The sequence below is a fragment of the Halyomorpha halys genome, unplaced genomic scaffold (assembly GCF_000696795.3).
Source record: "Halyomorpha halys isolate HHAL.00 unplaced genomic scaffold, Hhal_1.1 Scaffold1010.1, whole genome shotgun sequence".
Taxonomy (NCBI): domain Eukaryota; kingdom Metazoa; phylum Arthropoda; class Insecta; order Hemiptera; family Pentatomidae; genus Halyomorpha; species Halyomorpha halys.
The window spans coordinates 293,065-317,461 of NW_027110159.1; the positions used below are offsets into that span (position 1 = coordinate 293,065).

A 24,397-nucleotide genomic window follows, 5' to 3' on the forward strand; every position below is an offset into this window, starting at 1 on the left:
AAAAGAAAAAAGATTCTTTTTATTTAATTTTTAATATTTTTAAAATTATTACAATATATATATATAAAATTCTAAATCCAAGTTTAACATCATATATAGAAGATGTTAGGTTCTAAAGGTATATAAAAAGTCAGTTCATTAAAACAGCCAGCTGATCTTTAAAAACATTAAAGAATAACAGGGAAGCAGTTTATTTCTTGAGATAATATAACTTTCTTGTTTTCTGGTATTTTATCTTCTATGAGTTATTGTTATAGAATTTATTTTTATTCTATAACTCAGTACGGTAATATTTATTGAACTTTGTCAATTATAAGCTCTTTTAAGATTAATACATTAAGTTAAAAATAATAATTTGCGGTATTATTGGTAAAATTAGTTTTCTCTACTAAATTTAACTTTATCATATATTAATATAAAAATAACCAGTATATTATATTTTGCAAATTACTTTATCGATCACCTCACATAAGAGTTAAATTAATATTGGAACTTTTCTTTACGCATGCCGAATTGACCGGCTAAAGTCCCCAATACTGTCCAAATATATTGGATGCACCACATTACCTAGAATTAAGTTCCAGATTTAATTTTTTTTTTATTTGAAAAAGTCTGTTATTTCAGTTATTTATACTTTTTTTTTTTTGTTTTAGCCAAAAAAGATTCACAAGAGAGATCCTGGATATGAACTAGAACAAGTTAGTCAGTGATAACATGAGTCCTTCTGGACGATCAGATATCAAGATTTTACTACTGTATAATAATGTTGAGGTTTTTTTTTTGAGGGAGTCCATAGAAACCTAATTAATCACTTAGCAGAAATAAAAAAAATTTATATGAATCCTATCGATCAATTCTAAACCACAAGCAAAATATGGATGGTTGAAGATATTAATAAATCGAACACACAATAAAACTTTTGTGTTTATTGAGTTTCATCTAACTTCTAATGGGCTTTGAAAATAGCTAATAGAATATTTTGTTACGATAATATTACACCTATTATCACAAAGGTTTCCTCAATAATCACTAATATTTTGTTTAGAAAGCATTAAAGATAAATGTAGAATATTGAAAAATAGAGAAAAAAAAGAATAATCTCTGATAGAAGTATTGAATATTCTTTACACTTTTAGCATGATTTTAAGCCTAAGTCTAATTTGTAAAAGGCAAACTCTAAGAAATACTAATATCTACACCAGACAAATATAAAGAATAATTTAGTGTGAACCTAATATAAAACTTTGACATAAACCTCAATTTTATTCCATAAATATTTATTAAAATAAAACATATATATTCATACCATGGATTTATGCAATACACTCACTCAAAAGAGATTTTAAAAGTTTCAACTTAATTTTATAAAATCAAATGAATATACAATGCAAAAGACAACTAAATATCTCATAAGGACCTACTTTAAATATTACAAATATTTAAATAAAGTAGAATAATTTCTTTTAGTATCATAAAATTTTTAAAACAATGAAAATTTAAAACGTACTATATTTATTTCCATATGATTGTAAAATTATTTACATATTAAATTAACAAATTTAATCAAAATTCATAAGCTTGGATAGATTAAAAGTTGCTTAATTTGAGTGTTTTCAAATATTTAAAAAAAAAAAAGAAAAAAAAAGAGAAATACTACAGAAGTTGTAGTGGAAGAAAAAACGTATGCAGAATATTCAATAAACAATCTACGAAATTATATAAAAATGTATTATAGATAAGTATAAAAAATGTTATCTGTACCTGCTTCGCTATCAGATGAATCGGAAGAACTGCTTGAGAGGCTTGAACTACTGGTATCAGAATCTGAGCTTGAAGATGAAGATGCTGAAAGCCTTCCCTGACCTGTTTTCAATAATCACAATTATAAATAAAAAGAACAATTGCTATTTTAAAAAATAAAATAAATAATAGAGCAAAAATATACTTGCCCTGCTTTTTAGCTTGTTTCTTGGCGGATCCCCCTCCTAACTGCCCAGTAACATCCTGAAGCCTTTTTTCTAGCTCTTGTTTCTTCTCTGCCATTGCTTCATCTTTTGATTTTGCAGATACTTTCTTATCTATAAAATAAATCCATTTGGATTAATATAATTTCTTGTAAATAAAGTCGATAAAATATTTACATAGGTAAATGAAAGTGAAAAATATATACTATTTTAAATTAAATATTCTAGTTTAAATCACAAACTGACCCCAGGTATAAATACAATAGAATCCTAATAATTCGTATAGTTTCACTGGTCACGAGGAAATTTCTTGTTAATCCATATGAAAATAATGCGATCCAGCCTCCTTGATAATTTACATCTATTCTCCTCTTACAAGTAATGTTAATGTCTTGTAAATCAAATTTAAAAAATGTGGTATAATCGTAATGCTTGTTAGAGAGAATGAATAAGAGGAAATCATTTCTATGAATTTCATCTATTATATCATTTTTGGTCATCCTTAAGTTTACATTATAATTTTCCCGGATTTGGATTGATTCCACATATTATTAGACAAGAAAGAGGAAAAAACGAAACATTCGTTCTTTTCATCAATTTTGAGGTTTATTTCAGTCTAATTTTGATAGAACCTTCATGAATGCTTCAAGTTTTTTTGTAATAGAAAAATAAGAAATTATTAAAGCCATATCTAGTGGTGAAAAACAAACTGATATGTCTAAATGTTAATACTTTTCTCCATCAACATGCAATATGTTGATTGATGATGTGATATTCATTTTGAAGAACAAGCATAGTACATATACATGAGTTCGCTCATCTCTAGCTCCTCCTTCCCACCCATAACAAACCTCTCCTACCAGGACCGAAGTCTACAACAAACCATTTTTATTAACAAATGTTGTTTTTGTTATTTTTATCATTACAATTTTCCTTCACTTTTTTTTTTTAAATTTTCATTTTACAATGTCTAGGAGAGGAAATCCAGTCGACTGGATCGACGACAGAAGAGTGTGGGTTAGTGGGATAACGTTTGCAACTGATTTTAGATGTACTGTACAAAACTGCATTCCAAACTTTAAACAGGGCAGGAAAGTACTAAGGATGAAGAGCACTCACAACTGGAAAATCGTTTTTAAAAAATTGATTTGCGCAAGCACTCAATTGTAATAAATGAAATTTTCTGTGATAGGTTCAATTTCAGTATAAAACTTTAAAAACCGTAGAGAGGAAATAGTGTGTGTCGGCTGAAGTTTGATGTGAAAAGATGTATTGGGAGATATGATCTATTTTTATGCCCCTTATTGTTAACCAATAGACATATTTTTAATAGGCGTATTTACGAATATTACACAGATTTTTAGTAATCTCCTTACTTTGTATTTTTTACTCTACTACATTGTTAGTAATCTTGATAATCCAAACATCTTGTAATTCAAAACTAAGCATGGAACCCGAAACTATACGGACAATCAGGATTCTACAGTATCACGCATTCCGGCAAGAAAAAAATTACTGATAACTTGTCTTTGATGGAATATATTTCAGAAACAAGAACAGATACTAACTGAATATAAAAAAAAAAAAAAAAAAAAAGTTGATATTCTTAAGCTAAATATAATACATGTTCAAATGAATTTTTACTACTGTATTATTTAAATGAAGATTATTTCTATAATTATAGGATAGTTTTAAAAATTAAGAAGCAGATAAAGTCATAGAGATCCTTCAACGTTCGACCAAAATATAAAAAGCTTTCAGATCAGATTTGAGATAAAGATCTCGTAGATGTTCATTGTACCATCCATAAAACATAGAATCATAATTTAAAACAATAAATAATTATTTTTAGTTTTTATCAATAATTTTTTGGGTACCCTTAATTGGGTAAAAATCTGGCAGTCAAGCGTGATTCTGACCAAATCACCTCCTTGTACAACCGTTGGTCTAGTAACAGTACTTCTTTACAAAGTGCTGAACCCCTGACCCTTCATGGGTTGTAGCGGTAGAGATTTTTTTTTATCATATACAAAATATCTGAAGAAATAAACTTAAGTGAAGAAAACAGATAACATTCTATAGTTTAATTTACATGGTTAACATGCTAGGGTGACCTGAAGCAAAAACACAATTGATTTTGACTAGTGACATTGCTGAATAAAATGCATATCATAAACTGGACTAAATAGTTTTTTTTTAACAGAAAACACAGTTTAAGTTGATTGTTTTTGAATTATTATATAACATGATTGATTTATTTTCCTTACTGAAATAAGAATGACATGATTTTTTACTCTGCTGGAAAATAGGGCTAAAACAAACTCAGGAGCAAAATAATAATAATAAGATTCATTTTGCAACAGGAAGGTGACTAAGAGAACAAGTAATAAATATTTCCCATACTCAGAAACCTAATGGGAGCACCAAGAATCACACTGATAATGCCTTAATACATGAAAGGTACAAATCCCATTTGAGAAATATCTATAACTTTAATAGGATTGATCACACTTAGAAAAAAAGAGGAAAAACTAAGAGAGTATTAAGGCATAAAAAAAAATCTATTGTTATGGTAAGAGTGAATGAAAGCAATGTCAAGAAAATATTACACACACATTAAGTAAAGAAGATCAGAAAATAAACATCACTTGAAATAAGGTTATGGAGAAAATGCTTATAGTTAACCAGAGAAAAGAATGATTTGATCGAGAACTATCATGGGATGCCAAAGTGACAGTTCCTAAAACTAATATAAGGCCAGTGGTTAATTATAAAATGGACACAGAAAAGCTAGAGGTTGGTGGCAAATTGGAAAGGAAGGTCCTGGAAAAAAAAAATAGAGGTATAAAAGTTCTATAATCACGGTGGGTTACCTCTATCCAAGTACCTCAAATAGTTATAGGGCTTGAAGATGGATAGACAATATAATAGCCGATCATAACCGTACAGTATACTCTTACTAATTATCAAAGCTATCGCATAAACCTTCAAAATATTATTTAGTTTAAAGTTATAACACAAACTAATATCTTAGTCTTCAGTAAGGTTATTGTTGTAAATTCAAGTTGTTATTCCTATCGACCTAGAAGGATGCAAAAAAGGACCAACAGGTCCACTTACTGGACTGGTTGCCCCTACCACTACCAGCAACTTGAAAATAAGAAAAACAGTTAAAATAAAACAAAGCTGAGTAAAATGACCTAATGATCAAAATGGTTCAAAGTTGATGAAATAAATTCAATAAAATTAAAAATTGATATGGTAATCAATCCCTGATCAAAATTGTGAAGCCTAAATAAATGCTGTTTTTATCTTAACTGTATTGGAACATGTTCTGAACATATCATTTGTGGAAGTTAAATTAATTTTCTTAAGCCCGAAAACTGTACATAAGTAACTAATGGCATTATCTTAACATACTTATTGATAATAAATAACTATAATATATTACAATTCTATATACATGAATACATTAATAAAATATATTCTATAAGATGTCATACTAAAAGCTGAAGCTCAAAAGTAAAGAAAGAATTGATGGTTGCATGCTGAACCAAATTAATAACAAATACTAGGAGGATATATATACTAAGCATATATAAGATGCATGCTTGTTAGTAATAAATGGACAGAAATTATTCAACAAATAACAAATAAACTCGATTAGGGAATCACATGCAGTTTTATCTTCATTTAAAATGGAAGGGATAAAACTGGGTTCCCCTTAGTGCATTTTTCACACATAAAACATAAATATAAAGGAAACATTCTATCTATATTAATTAATTTAAGATTTGACTGACTAATAATGAGTTGTTTATTCACAATTCTTTAATATTTAATTAAAATAAAATATAAGTTTTAAGAAATTCTATTAATGTGCTAAATTGAAAAAAATAAATATTTATAGATAAAATGGCACTAAGAGGTCTAAATTAGAAGAAAATAAGAGGTTAAAGAAAAGTTCCAGCATATCAACACACATTATTTGATTTGTTTCTTTTTTAGGTTAAATTAATTTTATGGAGAATCTAGGTCGGGAAATGTAAAATTAATTCTCAGCCACATATCTGAGAGCCTGCAGCACAAATTCTTATGGCATTTTTTTTTACCTTATTTCGAAAAAACTTGAGGTGATATCATCAGAAACTGTAGCCTGAGCCATAACTCACATCGAAACAAAAGCTAAAAACCAAAATTAAAAATTTAAGTCTAGTATGACTATGAATAAAAATGAAATAAGGTTTATCAATATTTTAATTAAACCGTAATAATCTACTTCTAAAAAGTTTGTGTGTTGATAAGCTATCACTTTTTCAAGCCAGCCACCAACTTACTGTAGGGCTTACGTGGCTTTTTCCTGAGACATGATGCAACGTAGGATTCGAGCTCCCTCAGGGTAGATGGCTTCAATGTCTCAAAGTCAATTTCAATTTCATCAGGATTTGAATCCCTCAAAGAGGGCTCTCTCGCCTGAATGATGTGGACAACTCTTCCAAGCTTATCACCTTTAAAGTAAACAAAAATACATTATACTCGAAATGATAAACAATACCTTTAGTTTGTCGAGTTATTTTTCAATAACAGTGCAGTGGGAACTCGTAAATAATACCTATAAATTTTTCACAGATATAACAAAACAACATAAAGTTGCAGAATACTCCGATGTTCAGAAATATATATATACTTCAACAATTTAGTTAACATTTAAAATACTAAATTTACATATTTATTAGCTGCATCAAATGAAATGTTAGAATAAGGCTTTAATTATGGCTTTTTTTATCAGGAAAAAATTTGTTATTTTCAGAGAAGGAATTTACATAAATTAAGCATGAATTTTTAATACATATCTACTAATTAATCAATTTTTCACATTTAAACATAACTATTAATGGATACAAGATAGACACAGAATAGAAGATATTTAAGACTAAGAACTTACCTGGTAGCTTGTTAATATCCAAGCTAAGTTGTCTCTTTTCATCGTAAGACATGGGCTTAGCATTATCTTCATCTTCTGAGTTGAACTCTGAGGTGACAACAGGATTCTTCTTCTTTGAGTTAGCAGACCTGGAGTTCGGCTTTGGCCTCTTACCCTGAGAATTAGTCTTGCCTGGTGTCCTTCCAGGGGCTTTGCCCTTGTTTGGTTTGACCTGGGGTGAGGGGACAGCGTTCCTGCCTGGAGGAGGTGCAGCCTTCACACCATCCATAGCCTTCAATTCCATCATGGCAGGTGCTCCCGCTCCAGCTAAAAGCCCACCATCAGCTGTTTTACTGAGTGTCCTATCAGCAGATTTCCTTTTTTTACTGGAAGAGCTTCCACCAGAACCTGAGCCATCTTTCTTTTTCTTTTTCTTTTTAATGGTACCTTCTTCTACAAGTTTTCTCATTTCTTCCTGCATAATTCTTAGCTAAACAAAACCAAACATGACAAGTCAGTTACATAAGCTAACAAAATTAGTTAAATATGAAGCAAAGTAAAATATAAATTTAGAAGAATTAAATTTTCTCATTGTTTTGTTTCAATTAAACAGTCATTCATGTCGATAGGTAAGCAAATTACAATAAGAATGATTGTTCTGAAGAAAATTGTGGCCAACAAAAATAACCTAGAGCTAGGCTAAAAATCGGCATAATTCTAAAAGAATGGAAAAAAAAAATCAGACAAAAACGAAAACCTTTAATATATTTTTAACATCCTGAAACAAAATGAATTTGATAGACTGATTAACACCAATATACAAAGAAACAATGGAATAATTTGCACTTATCTCTCTAAAGAGGAGATAAATACAATGCAAAATGATAAGAATGCAATGATCAGTAAGTAACCATAAAATTTAATGAGAACCTGATACATGTACTACAACCAGATTACAAACCAGTAAGTAAAATCTAATTTATTGGAAAGACCGTCTAACGTAAGCGCATAATAAGGAAATTAATTTTATTAATACATAACTCTTAATTATTATGTATAACTATGAACATTTGAGTTGGCATCACCTGGGAGGGGAAGGGAAAAAGAGCTTTAGTAGTAAGGTTTTTTAAGTCCAACAGAACCAAATTTAGCTTCAGCATATTTTGATTTGTATCTATAAATTGCTAGACAAATTTAACTAAATTACTGTAATAAAATATTTCTCTTTTTGCATAGACTGAAAAATTAAATAAGGGCCAAGTAATTAAAAAAATATTTCCTTAAATTGAAAAAAGTGAATTTATGTGGACCATGTTCTAAAAACATCATTCATTTCCGATATCATATTACTCACCTCTGACGCAATAAAATATATTGATCAACCAGTGGAGACGAAAATATTAATGGTTAATAATTTAAATATTAATGAATAACAGCAAGGAGTAATAGTCATGACTAATATAAATTTAAGTGATTAACAACTTGGCAAAGATTTGTTTGATATGAGAATTGTTGATTTAATTCTTCATATTTTATTAGGTTTATACTTAATTAACTTTGTAAAAAATTCTAAATTAGGGATGGAGTGGCTAATCAATAACATTTTGCCAATGATGTAAACAATGCCAAATAGGCTATTATTCTATAAGTATAAGTTTAAAACTAAACAACTAACCTGCTCTTGTAATTGACTAAGTTTACGGGCCCTTTCGTCATCTGAATTATCAGTTTCGGATTCAGAGCCAGACGATGACCCAGAGGTGGATTCTTCTTCCTTTTCAGGAACAGTCGATGTAGGGGAGTCTTCAGGTACTTGAGCGAATCTTTACAAAAAAAATATATATAAAGCATAAAAGAATAAGATGTTTTAAACAGTTATTTTAGTAAGTTGAACACTTAATGACTTCTTTATGTCTGCTAGAGTAACAACGTCAATGAAATTTCACTTTTAAGTCATTAAATCCAACAAAAATCTAAGTCATCATTATATATAACAACAAGAATGTTATTCTTACTCAGGTAACTTGACCACCAATGTATTAAATCAACTTGATCTGTTACTCTAATCATGAATCAAATAATTATAAAACAAAAAAAGGAGGTAATAGACTGATAAAAATAGTTATTAATAAACAATACACCACAAGAAATCAATTAACATAGGGGTTTGTCAGATATAGGTAAAAATTAGCTCTAGTCGAAACTTATAACTAAAATTGTCATGGATACGACCCTTATTCATGAATAAACCATAAATAAATAAATATTGTATCCATGACAATTTTAGTTATTAGTTTCATCTAGAACTAATTATTGCTCAGTTCTGGAGTTTGCTCACAAATTGTAATGCAAAATTTTTTACCTCTTCTACCCATATCACACACAATCTTTCCCAGCCTTATCATATCAAACCCTTTAAATTTCTATTGAACAACTGGTTGCTGTCCGTTGAGTTAAAATCTGACAGTCCTGATGAAACCCTGGCAAAGTGGTGCGAAAGGCTGGTTAACCATAAATAGATTTCTTTCACTATTTTGATACCTGTATTGACCGCCACCCTATCTTCCAACAACCTTCAATTTTCTGTTGAAAGCTTATGAAAAATATAAGACAAATCTTCTTTATTATTTTAAGCCAATCGGTTATGGGATTTTACTGGTTCCTTGAATTATTATTTAGAATGTGGCAATATCTCTATTTTCTACTTTTCAGTTAAACAACAACCATTAATCACTTATTTTTTTTCGACTCATTTCTGGCATACAGGGTAGTTACAATAAAGGCCACCAACCTTTTCAAACCAGGGAAAGTTTTTTTTCCATTTTGTTTTGGGAAAGTCATTAAATAAAAATTAGTCTGTCCAGGCTGGTTTTGAACAATACTGCATCACACTCAAGGTTGCTAAGGTGACGCCTAAACAATCTCAGCTAGCATGGTCTTGTTATCGTTACAATAACTATATTTAAAACATTATATTACAGATATTAAAAGTCATCTTTATTAAAACTATTTTTAATAACTAAGCCTTAGATACTAAACCCTCTGCCATATAGTAAACCCTGAGTGATATTAGGAGAGTCAGAATATATGGGGGAAAAAACCTAAGATATAAACATTCCGTTCTGATAAACGTATAAATCAAAAGAAAAACTTCACTAACCTCACTTCAAAAACATCTTGCAGTTTTCTGCCCATTGCAACAACATCATGGTCAGGAGGGTTATACTTATAACAATTGGTAAATATTAGCCTGACGTCTGCTGCAAATTCAGTTGCTGTTTTGTATTCTCGATTGTCCATTTTTTGCTTTAATAAAATTGAACAAATAATTAAAAACCAGTAATAATAAATTTTCATAAAAGATAAATAAAAAATAAAGATAAATGGGATAATATACCTTAACAGTTCCGAGATCCATAGGTTTCTTAATAATATCATGGTAGTCATGTAAACCGAGCCATTCAGCGTCAACAGGTTTATAGAATGGCCACGCATAGTTGAAATGTTTTTTAGAAAATAATTCCTTCAATATTTCATTGCACGCTTTTAATGTTTCAGAAAGTTTTTCTTTTGGCTTTTCGTGAGAAGCCTGAAAATAATAAATATAAATTATAAAAGCTGTAAAATGAAAAATTACACACACTACCTAACATATTACAAAGTATATATGAAATTTCAGTCACTAGGGTATGAGGGGGAAAACAAAAACAAACTCCAATATTATTGTTATTCAAAATAACTATTGTTAGCTTCAATACCTTTGAAAAATGCATAAGTTCTTTTTTTTTTTTTATTTAGTTATTGGAGGATAAAAAAGTAGAAACAATATATAGGAGAGCACTAAACTCCTATAAAATCAATCAAGCAAAAAAAAAGTTCTATAACTGTTAAGAAATGGGTTCAAAAAAATACCTAAACCAGGAAATAGAAGGATCTATCCATGTGTATGAGGGTAGGGGAAGGGGGGAACATAATATCCACAAATTACTGAGCTCACAATCCCTAAGACTGAGAAATTTAAAATAATCATTGTATCATAACACACTCATTTAAAAACAAAAGCAGAATAGTTTTTATGTCCTAAAACTTTGAATTTTGTATGTAATCCTCCTGTTCAAATTTTTTACACGTTTTTTCCCCTATCCACATTGGTCGTCTTCATTTCTCACAATACCGAACAAGAAAAGAGAAAATTCCACTTATAATTTAATTAGGAATATTTGTTTTTAAAAATGCATTGAGCACTCATAAACATTAGTTGGGGACAAGCCAAGGGAATATAGTAGAATGTTAAACACATAATGTAACATCTTGGATAGTTAACTTTAAACAAACTTATCTGAAAATTTAAGTTAACATGCATCATATTCACCTGACTATACTCATATCATTATATGAAAAACAAAATATTCCAAAATTAAAACAAGGTAAGATATTTATTTCTTTAGCTTATTGATTCAAAGCTTTTCTTTAAACAAATGATAAAAAACCTTTGTTTTTTGCTGGGAGTAATGAAAAGAAGTTATTTTGAATAAAATTGATTTTGTTGAATCTATCTGGCGCATACCCAAGGATCTGATATATATCATTAGTTCCAATACAACAATCTCTAATCAACTTATAGATGTTCAATAAATAATCACCTGAGTTGAATTCGAATGTGAATACGGTGCCATTGGACTTTGGGAAAATGGCATACCATCATCCGACTGTCTTTGAGGCTAAAAAGTTTTTCCAAATTAGAGTGTTTCAAATTATTAACAATTTACATAATATTTAAATCAAATTATTAGCTAAGATTTAACAAAAAATATACTTATAAATAATTTGAATACACACAACATAAAAATTCTCTAAACTTGAATTTATTTATAATAAAATCCAGCAGCATATAAAATGGTAGTTTTTTAAACAGTACAAAGTAAAGTAGTCTTTGTAAAATGTGACATATAACAAAAATATGGTTAAAAATCAAGATGACATTAAACATTAGACTTAAACAAATAACAATGCCACTAAGTTCAATACACTAAGTAATGAAAATGAAATCCTTTAATACAACTTTATTTTTCAGTAACATATATCAAATCACAAAAAAATTATATTTAATACACATAAAACTAAAATTAGAACTTAAATTAGATAAAAATTTAAGGCATCAAAAAACTTTATTGCTATAAATTAATGAAAATAAAATAAACAGTATTAATATTCACTGTATATTTTATATTAAGAGAGGCTTCAACAATCCATAACTATAGTCCAAACCACTTGCAACTCTTAAGTCCTCAAATTTATAAATTTTGGTTTCTTATAAATATTGCAGAGAGTTAATAAACAATATCTTCGAAGGCCCAAATTAAGTAGATCCAGGTTTGATAGCGTGTATTTACCTTTTTAATTTGCCTTCCAGATTCTCTCCTCGTGCCAACCTTGGCAGCTTTGGAGTCACCTGGGGTGTAGGTAGGATCAAACCCAGCAGGGCTATCATTCGCTAGATCCGCTTTTCTTTTGACCCCTTTCTTCGTTTTGGGCGCCGTTGGGGTCTGGACGACGGCCCCTTTGCCACCTTTTGGACCCACACCAGGAGCCAAACCAGGTGTTAAAAGAGGATCAACAGTAGTGGTATTGAAGTTGGAGGGTATAGCTGCAGACTGCCCAACCTGTAATGGCAAAGGCAAACCGTAACTTACAAAGCCACTCATTTTCTGAAAAAGCCAAAATAAAAAAAAATAAATAAATAAAAAATCTTCATTTTCTTCTGTCATTTACAAGAATTAAAGAACCTAAATGCTTTATCTATTATGAATATACTCAAAATCATAAAAAATTTCCTCAGTAAAATATCAAAATTTAATTTTCTTCAGTTTATTTATTATTTATAAATTTCTGAGAAAAATTTCTTAGCCTACAAAAACTTTTTTTTCATTTAGAGTACAAAAACAATCACACATCAGAATCATTAAACTGAAACAATACATAACATAGAGATAAAAATATTAGGAGAATGGAAATAATTCTTTTTATCTATTTATATAGTACTATTATAAGCTTCATCGATAATTCTAATAATGAAAGCTGAACAATAATGGGCTCGATATTTTAATTGATAGTTGTAGGTGACAGCTAAAATGATCAAGTAAATAGTAAAAATCTGGTGTGATGTGCGCATCACACAGCTTTCACTTACCACCATACTTTGAGATGAAACTAAGCTCAGTTTGAAAATACTCATGGGATCTTCACTGAATAATTTGAACAATCCAACTTAAAAAACCAATTCTCCAACTGAGAGGATTACACCATAACACGTTAGGAGAGATCAACAACAGGCACTATGTATATTTCAAGAGTAGGTCATTAGCGATATTAAAATAGGTAATGTCAGGAGCTCATAATCTGTTTAGTCTTACAGATTATAATTAATTTATTTCAATATATAATGGGCTGATATAAAAAAATGAAAGTGCAACTAACTAAACTTGCACTTTCTTATCATCAATTAAATAAAGCAACATAATAAAAACTGCCACTTCAACTAGATCTTAAAAAAAAAAAGTTTTAAATTAATTATTGCTGCTCAACCCGAATTCAATCAATATTTACAATTTCTTGACAGTAGTCAACGTATCCATGGTATTAATAAACTTACTATTGATCTGGAAGGTACAGATATTAAAAAATGATGTTAGTGAATGCCATGGCAGAAAAATTTAATTTTCTCTAGGGCTGTAAATTAGCAGTGATTTATATAATCTCCCTTTAATTCTAAGATTATTACATAATCTAAACACCAGGGAACAAAAAAATATTTTTTCTTTTTGGTGCATGGGTATTGGAGTGAAATTCAGGTATACAAATGTACTAAGGTACATAATGTATAATTACTTTGTTCAAATTGATTCTTTTTTTTTTTAACAAAAAAAGTTTCTATTACTTAGCCCCTTACCATGTTAATTCAGGTATAATAATCTTTAATGCAGGTGTAACAATTATTTTTTAATTACGACATTTGTTCAAGTCAGAAAAAAAAGACCTGTGTCTGTGAAATTTTGGTGTTACTTTTCTACCTTTAACTAAGACTACATTAACATGAAAAATATGAGCAATGTGCTTAAATCTTATGTTAACTAAATTATCACTTTGACATCCCAAAAAGAAGAGTGAGTGTTTTACTACATTATGGATATAAATTAACTTTGGTACTAATTGGTCACGCAATGAAAGGAAAGCAAGGATACCTAAATATGAAACTTAGGGAAAATTTGTTGTATCAAAAATCAGTGGTTATTGTGAGTAGTTTAACAAAGTAGAACTTATTTGGTCAGCAAATTGGATACACTAAGTACTCCTATTTCTTAAGCTCTGGAGCAATCATGCAAAAGAAGAACACTGGAGTATAAAAGACTGGGCTTAAAGAATTAACATGATTGTAGGAAAAACTAATATATTCACTAATATCAATCAGGAAAAAATCATTCTTCTGCCCCTATATATTAAGCTTGGCCTCATAAAAATATTTGCAAAAGCTTCTTTAAAATCATTTCTTGGCTTAAGTGTGAAAAAAAATTGAAACCGGGCTCCTCATTGATGGGCCACGAATCCATAATCTTGTGAATGAATTTCACGAACTACATGACTCAAATTGAATTACAAACTTGAAGACGTTAACGGAGTTGGAGAACATAAAGTTAGTTGTCAAAAATGTTGTTTTGTAATTGGATAAATAACAAATGAGCTTTCTTAATCTATACTGTTTAAATTAGAATTTGTTAAGTGATTTTGAAACATGTACTCTTTTTCCTAATCAACCCTAAATAAACAAACAATAATAGTCTTTTGGTTTAAAAAATGCTCCTCCCTTCCTAGAAAAATGATTACATTAAAACTTTTTTTCTTATAATAGTATGAATAACCTTTATTTAAAAAACTGGAGTCAAATAAGCAATGCTTATATTTTTTCTTTTATTTAGAAAACTGGAATTATATATAGTTTATATAGGTAGTACTTGATTATATTGATAAGCAGTATTAATATAGATAGAAATGAACTAGTTAGTTTGTTATAATGACAGTTTGTAAAAAATCTTTGGGGCAATAAAGCTTCACACTAGACAAACATTAAAAAAAAAATTTAACAATCTTAATAGGGCGAAAGTGCATTGAATGAACACATTATTATAAAAATTAACTGCTTAAATGTAACTCAGAACAGGATATCGTTATGAATGAGGCTTTGCATAAATTTCAAGCATGACAAAATATATCAAGGTCTTGAGTATAAAAGATCAACTTTTTGAAAAATTAACTATAGTATGAAAGTTCATCACATTTTTAATAGATATAGAAGAGAATTAATTGATAAAAGAAGTGTTTAAGTTAAATAATCCCTTTATGAATTAATTTACATTACAACAAACGTTTCATTTTTTAAGGTGTAAAAAAAAGTTAATGATTCTCTTCAAAATAATGGGCTGCTACCATAATAGAAAGGTTACAATAAGAATTGTAATTGAATATGAATTTAATTATGATGTAATATAAAAGTATTATGTAAGTATCTTTGACCAGTCAAAAGGGTCCAAGTTATACTTAAATTAGGTGGTATATAATTCGAATATAGGATTTAATCTTCTGATGGAATTACACTTTTCATTGGACATTTTAGCCAATCTCAGTCCATTATAACCTTAATTCGATAGTTCTTTTAACAGTATCATTTCATGTCTCTTATCTTCAACGTGAGCCCCAAATTTCAAGATAATATCTAACTTAGGAGTCCCTGGTTTTTGGTTTGGCTTTGTAAGAAAGCAGTATAGTAACTTTTTAAAATGGTTTGTTTTAAGAACTAGCTGGAGCAAAGTATCAATTCACGTATTTTTATATATAAGCTGCAATTGCTAAAATTTGTATAAGTTTTTTAAAAGTCCTAAGTACAATTATTATAGTCATCCCAATCTTAATTACAAAATTTTTCTATCTATAAACCTTACAGTTGACAAAAAGACTAATTCCATAAAATCATTATTTTCAATATTGATCCAATAATAGTTTAGCATTAAATAAAAGGTTAAGATCAGATGTTATGTAAATATTTTTCAAAAGAAAAAGTAAGACTTTCATAACAATATATATATATATATATATAAAAAGGACTTTCTTTATAACGGCTTGAATTATAGTAACATCATTATATCAATGGAAAGGTTCATATAATTATAATTTTTTTGTAAAAGCTACAGTCCAAAGGCTTGAGAAAAAAATTATTACATCAGTTTGAAAAAAAAAAATTTTCTTGCGGATAAACTTAACTTTCAGAACAACACCTTCATAATTGAAATTCTTTCATTGCAATAATGTTTAATTTCTGGTTTTGTGATGGCAATGACTAAACTTTAAATTTTACATTCATATAATTGATGTTCATTATATATTATTATAATTTTATTTTAATTAATGAATTATAAATTGTTCATAATTTACAAATTATTAGATAATACTCTTATTGTTACTTTTATGTTGTTTTTTAAAATAGAAAATGACAAATATCACATACTATATAATATAAATTTTTAATACCTGAGGAGGAAGAGAGTTATGGTGAGTGGTAGGTACAGTAGTGGTAGCAGTCGAACCGGGTATGGTCACTGGAAGGTGTGAAGGAGGAGTAGCAGGCGGTACAGGAGCAGCAACTACAGCCGCAGCTGCTGCCGTTGAATTAGAAGGCCTACCTCTTCCGGCACCAGTAGTCCCACCTCCCCGACCTGGTCCTATAACTCCAGGTCGCTTCTTGACTGGCTTAGAGCCTTTAGGTGGTGGGGGCTCCAACTCAATTTCTTCTTTAGGCATTGTTTCAAGCTGCAAAAAAAAAAAATAAATAAAAATAATAGAATACAAAATTTTTTAAAATAGACACTGATATCAAAAATTATTTTTAAAAAAGATGTCAATCGGAAGCACTTTTATAATATTAAAAAATAGTATTCAGGATTTTAACTTATATTATGATATAATCATTACCTTTTGCAAGTAAAGTTTCTCAAGTGTTTGAGCCATAACAACAACATCTTCCCCTGGTTTGTTATAAACATAACAATTGTTAAACATTGTATTGAAATCTTGGATACATTCAGCACCACACCAATAGTAATTGTTTTCCAGTCGTTTTTTGATGGTCCCAAGATCCATTGGATGTTTAATAACTTTATGGTAATCCTGTAAACATTAAACACTATAATATTTAAGGCAAAAACAAATCAAATGGACATATGTGCATTTTTTTTTTGTGTGTGTAATGAATTAGAAATTATGATCACTATAAAACTTTTTTTTCCTGTTTAATCAATGCTTCTTTTGAAATATGCATTCATTTAATGTATAAATAAAATTTTGAAATATTTAAAAGTTTCAGTAAAACCTTTTATTTTTACAATTTAATATAATAAATTTGATGTGTTTATAATATGAAAAATGATCTCACTCATTAAAAAAAAAAATCAGTTTGAAGTTTTAGTTAAATACTAAGTTTAGTGACAAAATATAAGAAAAAAATATGAAGAAATGACACATGTTGAAATTGAAACATAAAAGTTATTTTAAAATATAATATTATGTTATACTAATTAACTATTAAAAACTATAAGAACTTCATAATACATATTGAATGTAAAAATACTAATGTAGCTCTGTACTTAAGTTTTGTAAGATAGTTTATGAAATATTGACTATGCTGCATCAACGGTTTACATATGACTGGTGCTATATTAATAACTTACAGGGAGATTGAGTTTATTGGCATCAACGGGTTGCTGTAGAGGCCAAGCATACTGATGTTTCCAAACTGCTTTGAGGACATTTTTCTGAATATATTGCAACTGGTTGGTTACTCGGCCAGGCCTGTGGGGTGGAGGTATGACCGGTGGCTGGACAACACCGTTAATAGGGTCTAGGACCGGCTCCTCTCGTGGCGGGGGCTCTTTCATGCCGCTACCGGCCCCCGCCTCTAGTCCGCTTTTCACCAGTCCTGTCTAAAAAACAGAATAAACAATCTGAAAATAAGAATCATACTTATGATAATTGAATCTTTATAAACTATTTAAATTATTTCAGTATTTATTTACTTCAATTTAAAAAAAAAATTATTGAGTATATTTTTAATTGAATAGGGTCGATTGTTATAATACAGTGGAAATACGAAACTTCATGAAAGTCCTCTAATATGTCAAGTAAAATACTTTTTTAGTGATAACACACCAATTTAAAAATATTCACAATATCTCATTTATTGTTAAGGGTCTAAGGGTTAAATATGAATTTCCAGATGACCAGTAATCAGGAAAAAAAAAATGAACTAACAAGATAAGTAAAAAATGTTATTAGTATTTATAATTTTGAATGGCTGTAGGTTTACAGGCCTCAAAAGAATCAATTATTTCTCCTAACTCATATTTTATTCACAACAAACTTCAGCCAACACACTCAACATTCTTTTCTCATTAATTTTGTAAATATAAGTTAAAAATTTTTTCAAGGAACCAGTGAATTAATGGTATATGCGAATCACTATGATACAAAATATTGTGATTTTACTGTATTACACTTGATTAAAAGACTAATCGTAATCTAAATAAAATTAATGAGATCTGTGGCTTGACATAAATTCAACAAAGGATGGGCAGAAGCGATCAATTTTGACAAAAGAAAGAGGAAATGAATTGAGAATCTATGATGATTGGGTATGAATTTATTTAGACACCCGAGTATGCAAATCTTATACAGGAAGTTAGAATAAGCTTTTTGAAATATATTTATAAAGAATTTAAAAAAATGATTAAGATTTCCAGAAAGTACATAAAATAAATATTTTTCAGAATGTTCAAAAACAATTACTGAATATAGTAAATAAAGAAGCGCAGTACAGTCTAAGACCTTTAGGTATTACTATTCAATTAAACTTGTATTTATTTTGTATTTGTTTTTCAATTTGCCATATAAACAAAAACTTTAAGCGCTGCTATTCTATTAATCTTATCTAGTTACAATGCAATTTAATTATTTTAAATTCCATGGTTTTTAAAGAAGTTAGATTAAAGATATTAAAAATTCTAAATTTTGGTTTTTACTACTATGTACCAATTACTTTTTACTGGTATCTTAGTATTTTTTCCAAAACTGAAGAATTATTGATTAACATATTGATTGTAATTGAAGTCGATAGGCACCACCAGTATAATTAAAAAGTAAAAGTCAAGCTGTGATTTAGGTGGCTTCAACTTGGCTGAAATACCCGTCAACTCAATAAGCAATAATACAACTAATATTTTGATCTCATTCATACTTAGACCATGGTTGACGACACATTATCGTCAAGACATAGTGGCTTGAAAATATGAGTGACAATAAGCAATCGTCAAGAGAGGTCACTTCTCTATCTCACGTTCAGAGAGGTGGGAAGGGCTCTAGCAATCTCCCATTCACCTTGGATTTTCCTGAACCGTGTTTTTTAGAAGTATATAAATTTATTTACTACAGTATTCTCTTGTTTTACACACTTCAAAAAACATTTATACATGTTCAACTTTTTTTTGTTTACATAGTTTTGGATTATTTTACATTGTCTAAATGTTCTATAACAAATGTGATGTTATATAATAAATTTCTTGAGTCCTTATTCAGTAATTCAGTTAAACCCGCAAAATATTCATGTATCTGCTATACACTGATTGCATACATAGATACAGTTACATGGGTGACATCAAAGAGTCATCATGGTTAAAAAACAGGTATTTAAACTTTATTTGGTTGAATATTACAAATTACATTTTATACATTATATAATGCTTATTGAAATTAAAAGAGAAGAAAATATTTGGCATTGTTTGTTTTAAAATAATTAACTAATATAATCATCTTACTGTTATATTTGTATCCTAATTTTAATCATTAATTATTTGAATATATTCTGATACTGTGATTATCATTATTTACAGTTATCAAGCGGTTGTGATTAACTTAGGTTGGTAACACTGAAAATGTGTTTATTTTCAGGGAACAGAAGTGAATGCGTGGGAACTACAGCTAATGGACTTTTCCATTGAAATAAACAATAGCAGGTTGAATTCTTCTAAACTGCTAACAATTTAGTTAATTTAAATTATTTTTTACAAAGGTTCAAGTATTCCTAAGTTACAATAAAAAAATAAAAAAAATAACTATTATTGACTGACCATACACAGTCAGTTATTAATTAATTAATGAAAAGATGATCAAGGATGATATTAGTTAAGTAAGCACAAATAAGTGAATATATTTTGATAGCACCAACATTTAGGCTCAACTTTCCGAAAAGTGGAAAGATGGCTTAAGGTGATAAAAAGGGAAAAATCTGATGCGGTACATGCATCACCCAACTTTCATATACCACTCTAAATAAATCCTGTCCAAATGTTTAGTAAATGGAAGGAATCTATTGCTATTTTTATGATTTAAAAACAAACATAAATAAATAAATTAAGGCTAGGGAGGGGGAAATTATGTACAAAAAAATGTTATTTTCTGTTGTAGAAAAATTCATCTTTTAGGACTTGTCGAGGTGGGAATAACAAATATAAATTTTTATTGGCTTTTTCTATTAGAATTGGATATTTTTCCTTTATTTGAAATCTCTCATTTATAAAACTTTGTATTAATCTATTTTATCATTGCTAACAAAGGGAACATTTTTATTTTTTGTAAATATATAAAATACTCAAATACTTTAGAGGAAGATTTTTTTTATAAAATTATTTAAACCGTTAGACTATTTCAAGTCCATTTAATTCTACTTTGACATGGCAAGTTTAATAAAAATTGTAGGTTGCTTTTGTGAAAATCGAAAAAAAAGAAGTAAAATATCGAATTTATAAAGTGACATTTCCAGTCAGTTTCCAGGGACATTCCAGATAGAAAAAGTTGCTGTCACATCCCATAGCCTCCATACATATGTAATTTCTGTTTCATACAAATTATCATTTTTGAGCTCGGCTCACAAGACTATTTTGCAAGGCTAGGTTTTTTGGACTCAAGGGACCTCAAAACTTGTATTTCCATTGAAAACTCATATTTGAAATTTTTTATGATCACAATACTTTCCATTACAATATATTCCATATATGAGTGAGTGAAAGTAAAAAAATGCACTACGAAAAGATACTCATCGGCTTTTGTAAGTGTGGCAATAGATAATGTGGAGAGGAAGAGGAAGGATAATACAAAAAAAGTGTTACGACGATTATTGAGAATGTATGAAATCACTAAGTATAAAAATTAATACAGAATAAACTAAATAACATCAGAAAATAAAATAAATAATCTCTAACCTAACCTTTTCTTCTTGAAATCTATCTAAATGCTCCTTATCTTCAAACTATTTCTTTGATTTTGACAAAAATTCCATACTAACCACTGTCCCTCACCATACCCAAACAACTGATTTCCAAAAGCATTTATATCTAATTAGAACATTTTTCTGTCAATCTAAAACCTGACAAACAAAACTTATCCTTAACCTTTCATAAAATTAATATCCAAACATAAATTTATTAAAACATCAATAACTTAACATTAATTCTGAAATCCCTCATTTTTTTATGTGTTATTTCTTAGTTTATTCATATATTTAAATTTTTATCATAATTCTATTTTACAGCTTTAATTATTAAACATTTGCTGCAATCAACTTATTTAATTTCAATTGTAACAATACAACTAATATTGCTCAATGTAACTGGCCCTTTAAATCTTGGTTCATTCTTAATTCAACTGGTGTTCATCTATTCAACACTCACATCACAATATTTACTTGCATTTAAATCTTATTTCCTGTTATAAATTAGTTACGTTTATATAAACTTTCATATTTAGTAATTTCATATGTTATCAACTAACAATTTCTGCGTGTCTCTAACATATACTTGTAATTCCCATTATCCTCCTTAGTACCACCTATAGCTGCACTTAAAGAACTCTGTTAAAACTTTTTTTATTTCATTATAGTTATAACCTTGTTCATCTATTAGCCCTGTTCCAGTCCTGGAATTACAGTTGAAATGTTGGTGCTAACATAATAACTAACTGCACCCACTATGAACTAACTGCACCCACAACCATCTCATATTAAATCCACAGTCAACAACAAACACATAATAGGAAATAATTGTGTATATATATATATACACACACACACATTTTGTAGTAAGTCTGAATGGAAAAAAGTTGATTTGGTTCTAACTTGAGAACTGACTGTATAATTTTTTCGTAACATCATAAAAATAAATATGTTTACTATTGAATTGGTCATCCATCAAAGGAAAAGCATATTATGCTTTTTGTTTTAAAATAAAGCAAAAATAGGTGGAATCCTTATCACTAATACATAAAACTATGGTTGTAGGTCAGACTTATTTGAGCAGGCATAGGCTATGCTACTGATATTCATACAACTTTTAGTAGTATACATTTGTTTAATTCTCAAACCGCTGATTTAAATAAGTGAAGCTTACATATAATTATGTGTCACATGCTTACAAGAATTTGTATACAGTTGGTTTTACAACATAATAAATTAAAGAAAAGCATACTCATAATGGGATATAAATAATATCAAGGTGAAAATAATCGTAGATAAATTTTTTTTTTTTAAACTATACAGAAGTAAAAAACCGAAAAAAACTTACTGCGTTGTTAGGTTGCAAGGAGTCCATTTGTTGCATTTTGGCCACACTCCTTAAACAAAAAAATAATACAAAATAGAGTAATATAACTAATTAGCGCAATATCTAGAAAACAAAATTATAATAGTGATACTTGGAGAAATCCACCACCAGTAAAATGTACCTTTTACCTTGCAGCAATAAATACTGATACTTTAGCAATCTCTTGAGACCATTTTTGTATTTAAATCGTGATAACTGAAGAAATCGATTCTTTTTGGGTTTAAGGGATTTGGGAGAGGAATGGTCTGGAACAAAATTGTAAGTCTTGAAAATTCTAAGAGAAAACACATATTAAGGATTTTAAAATATATCTAAATTGTAGTTAATGGGTGAAGGATATAAGGATAGGAAACCTAAGTGATCAAATAAGTAGATATAAATTAAAACTTAAAACTCAATAGTAATTAACTCAGTTTTCTTCTAGATTGGATAAACACACATTAATACTTTCCTACAATTTTTAACATAAATATTTACTATATACCTCGATACTCGCATATACCTCGATTATGACTGAATTAGCAAAAATGCTAAATGGGTTTCGTTTTGTTATCTTCCAAAAACAATCCATTTATGATATACACCTATGAAATTATATGTATATTGTGTATAATTAAATATGTGGCGATGGTGTAAACTGGGAATGAGAATAATAAATTTTTCAATAAAACAGCTCAAAATTCGACATCATCACCTAAACCTCCAAATTTAACCTACTTCATAACAGTTTTCTGAATAAGCAAATTCTTAAACTTTTGACGGTACCTTTACTTCAATTAAACCAATGAATTTTATTCATACTAACAGTAAACACACGTTATGAGACAAACATGCATTCAAACTTATTGAAATAGCTAAAACAAAATAGGATAAAATAGATAATCCGTGATAGTTTCTAATCAGTTATCAGAATCATCGATTTTCAAGGAAACAGTTTAAAATTCAGCATGAATCATTAAGCCCCTAAATAATCTTTACTTTGTAATTCATTAAATGAATTAATTAATTCTTAATCTTTTCATTGAACGGACCATTACTTTAACTAGGAGAAATTTCTTTATAATGATACAACTACACAAACAGCATAAGCTTTAATTTAAGATTGTTTATATACAAACTTTTCCAGTATCGCCACAGATGTAAAAACACATTATGAAACAAACAAATAAAAATGCTGTACTTGCTGAAATAATTTATACAAAATTGGATAAAATAGACAATAATATTGATATAACAGTAAATTTAATAATCATGCTCATAACATAAACAAAAATGTACAAACCCACCTTTCCAAGGATCAATTGACACTGAGGTTTTCATTAGTACTGTAAAAGAGCCCAATGCAGATGCATCTGAGTAAGATAATAAGGTGAAATCATGATCTTACAGGAACATTTAAATCTGGAAGAAAGAAATTATGAATTTATGAAATAAATTAAACAAACAACAGAATCACTACATTGAACAAAACCAAAAAAATAAAAAACAGACCTCGATAACCTTACATTGCTTTACTCATAAAAATGGTATACAGAAAGGCTTAGGGTTAAAATTACTCCCCATATCAATAGTCCTAATTTATAGAACAACTAGGTAACAATTTACTTGAGTATTTTTGTCATAATAGAACCTTCTAGGGGAAACTTTGAAGAAAAAAATGGAATTTTGGATGTGGCCTCGGGGATACTCCTGAGAATAACAAACCGCATTTCACACTACCTGCACATAAAGAAACAGCAACCTTAAATTTGCCGAAT

The 24,397-nt window shown here is 28.8% G+C and overlaps 1 protein-coding gene and 1 long non-coding RNA gene across 25 annotated transcripts in view; one reads left to right on the forward strand and one right to left on the reverse strand.

Annotated features, from left to right (window-relative positions):
* LOC106687778 (uncharacterized) overlaps positions 1-1,208 on the forward strand; it is a 38,222-nt gene extending 37,014 nt beyond the window's left edge. Inside the window, exon 5 of the long non-coding RNA XR_001344220.3 lies at positions 654-1,208. This is a non-coding gene — a long non-coding RNA (uncharacterized lncRNA). The remainder of the gene's footprint in view (positions 1-653) is intronic.
* Positions 1-24,397, reverse strand: part of LOC106687773 (bromodomain-containing protein 3) — an 88,140-nt gene that overhangs the window by 34,610 nt on the left and 29,133 nt on the right. For 14 of the 24 annotated variants that reach the window (XM_014431839.3, XM_014431841.2, XM_014431831.2 and 11 more), the window contains 15 exons: positions 23,927-24,041; positions 22,762-22,885; positions 22,602-22,650; positions 17,664-17,915; positions 16,909-17,103; positions 16,468-16,746; positions 12,282-12,596; positions 11,532-11,609; positions 10,286-10,477; positions 10,049-10,194; positions 8,564-8,711; positions 6,910-7,378; positions 6,302-6,472; positions 1,950-2,078; positions 1,762-1,863 (listed from right to left, as the gene is read on the reverse strand). In XM_014431839.3, the coding sequence (XP_014287325.1) occupies positions 1,762-1,863; positions 1,950-2,078; positions 6,302-6,472; positions 6,910-7,378; positions 8,564-8,711; positions 10,049-10,194; positions 10,286-10,477; positions 11,532-11,609; positions 12,282-12,596; positions 16,468-16,746; positions 16,909-17,103; positions 17,664-17,915; positions 22,602-22,650; positions 22,762-22,885; positions 23,927-23,960 (2,683 nt within the window). In that variant the 5' untranslated portion in view covers positions 23,961-24,041. Of the gene's footprint in view, positions 1-1,761; positions 1,864-1,949; positions 2,079-6,301; positions 6,473-6,909; positions 7,379-8,563; positions 8,712-10,048; positions 10,195-10,285; positions 10,478-11,531; positions 11,610-12,281; positions 12,597-16,467; positions 16,747-16,908; positions 17,104-17,663; positions 17,916-22,601; positions 22,651-22,761; positions 22,886-23,926; positions 24,042-24,131; positions 24,360-24,397 lie in introns of all 24 variants that reach the window. The other 10 variants (XM_067048312.1, XM_014431835.3, XM_067048309.1 and 7 more) reach the window with 6 other exon arrangements.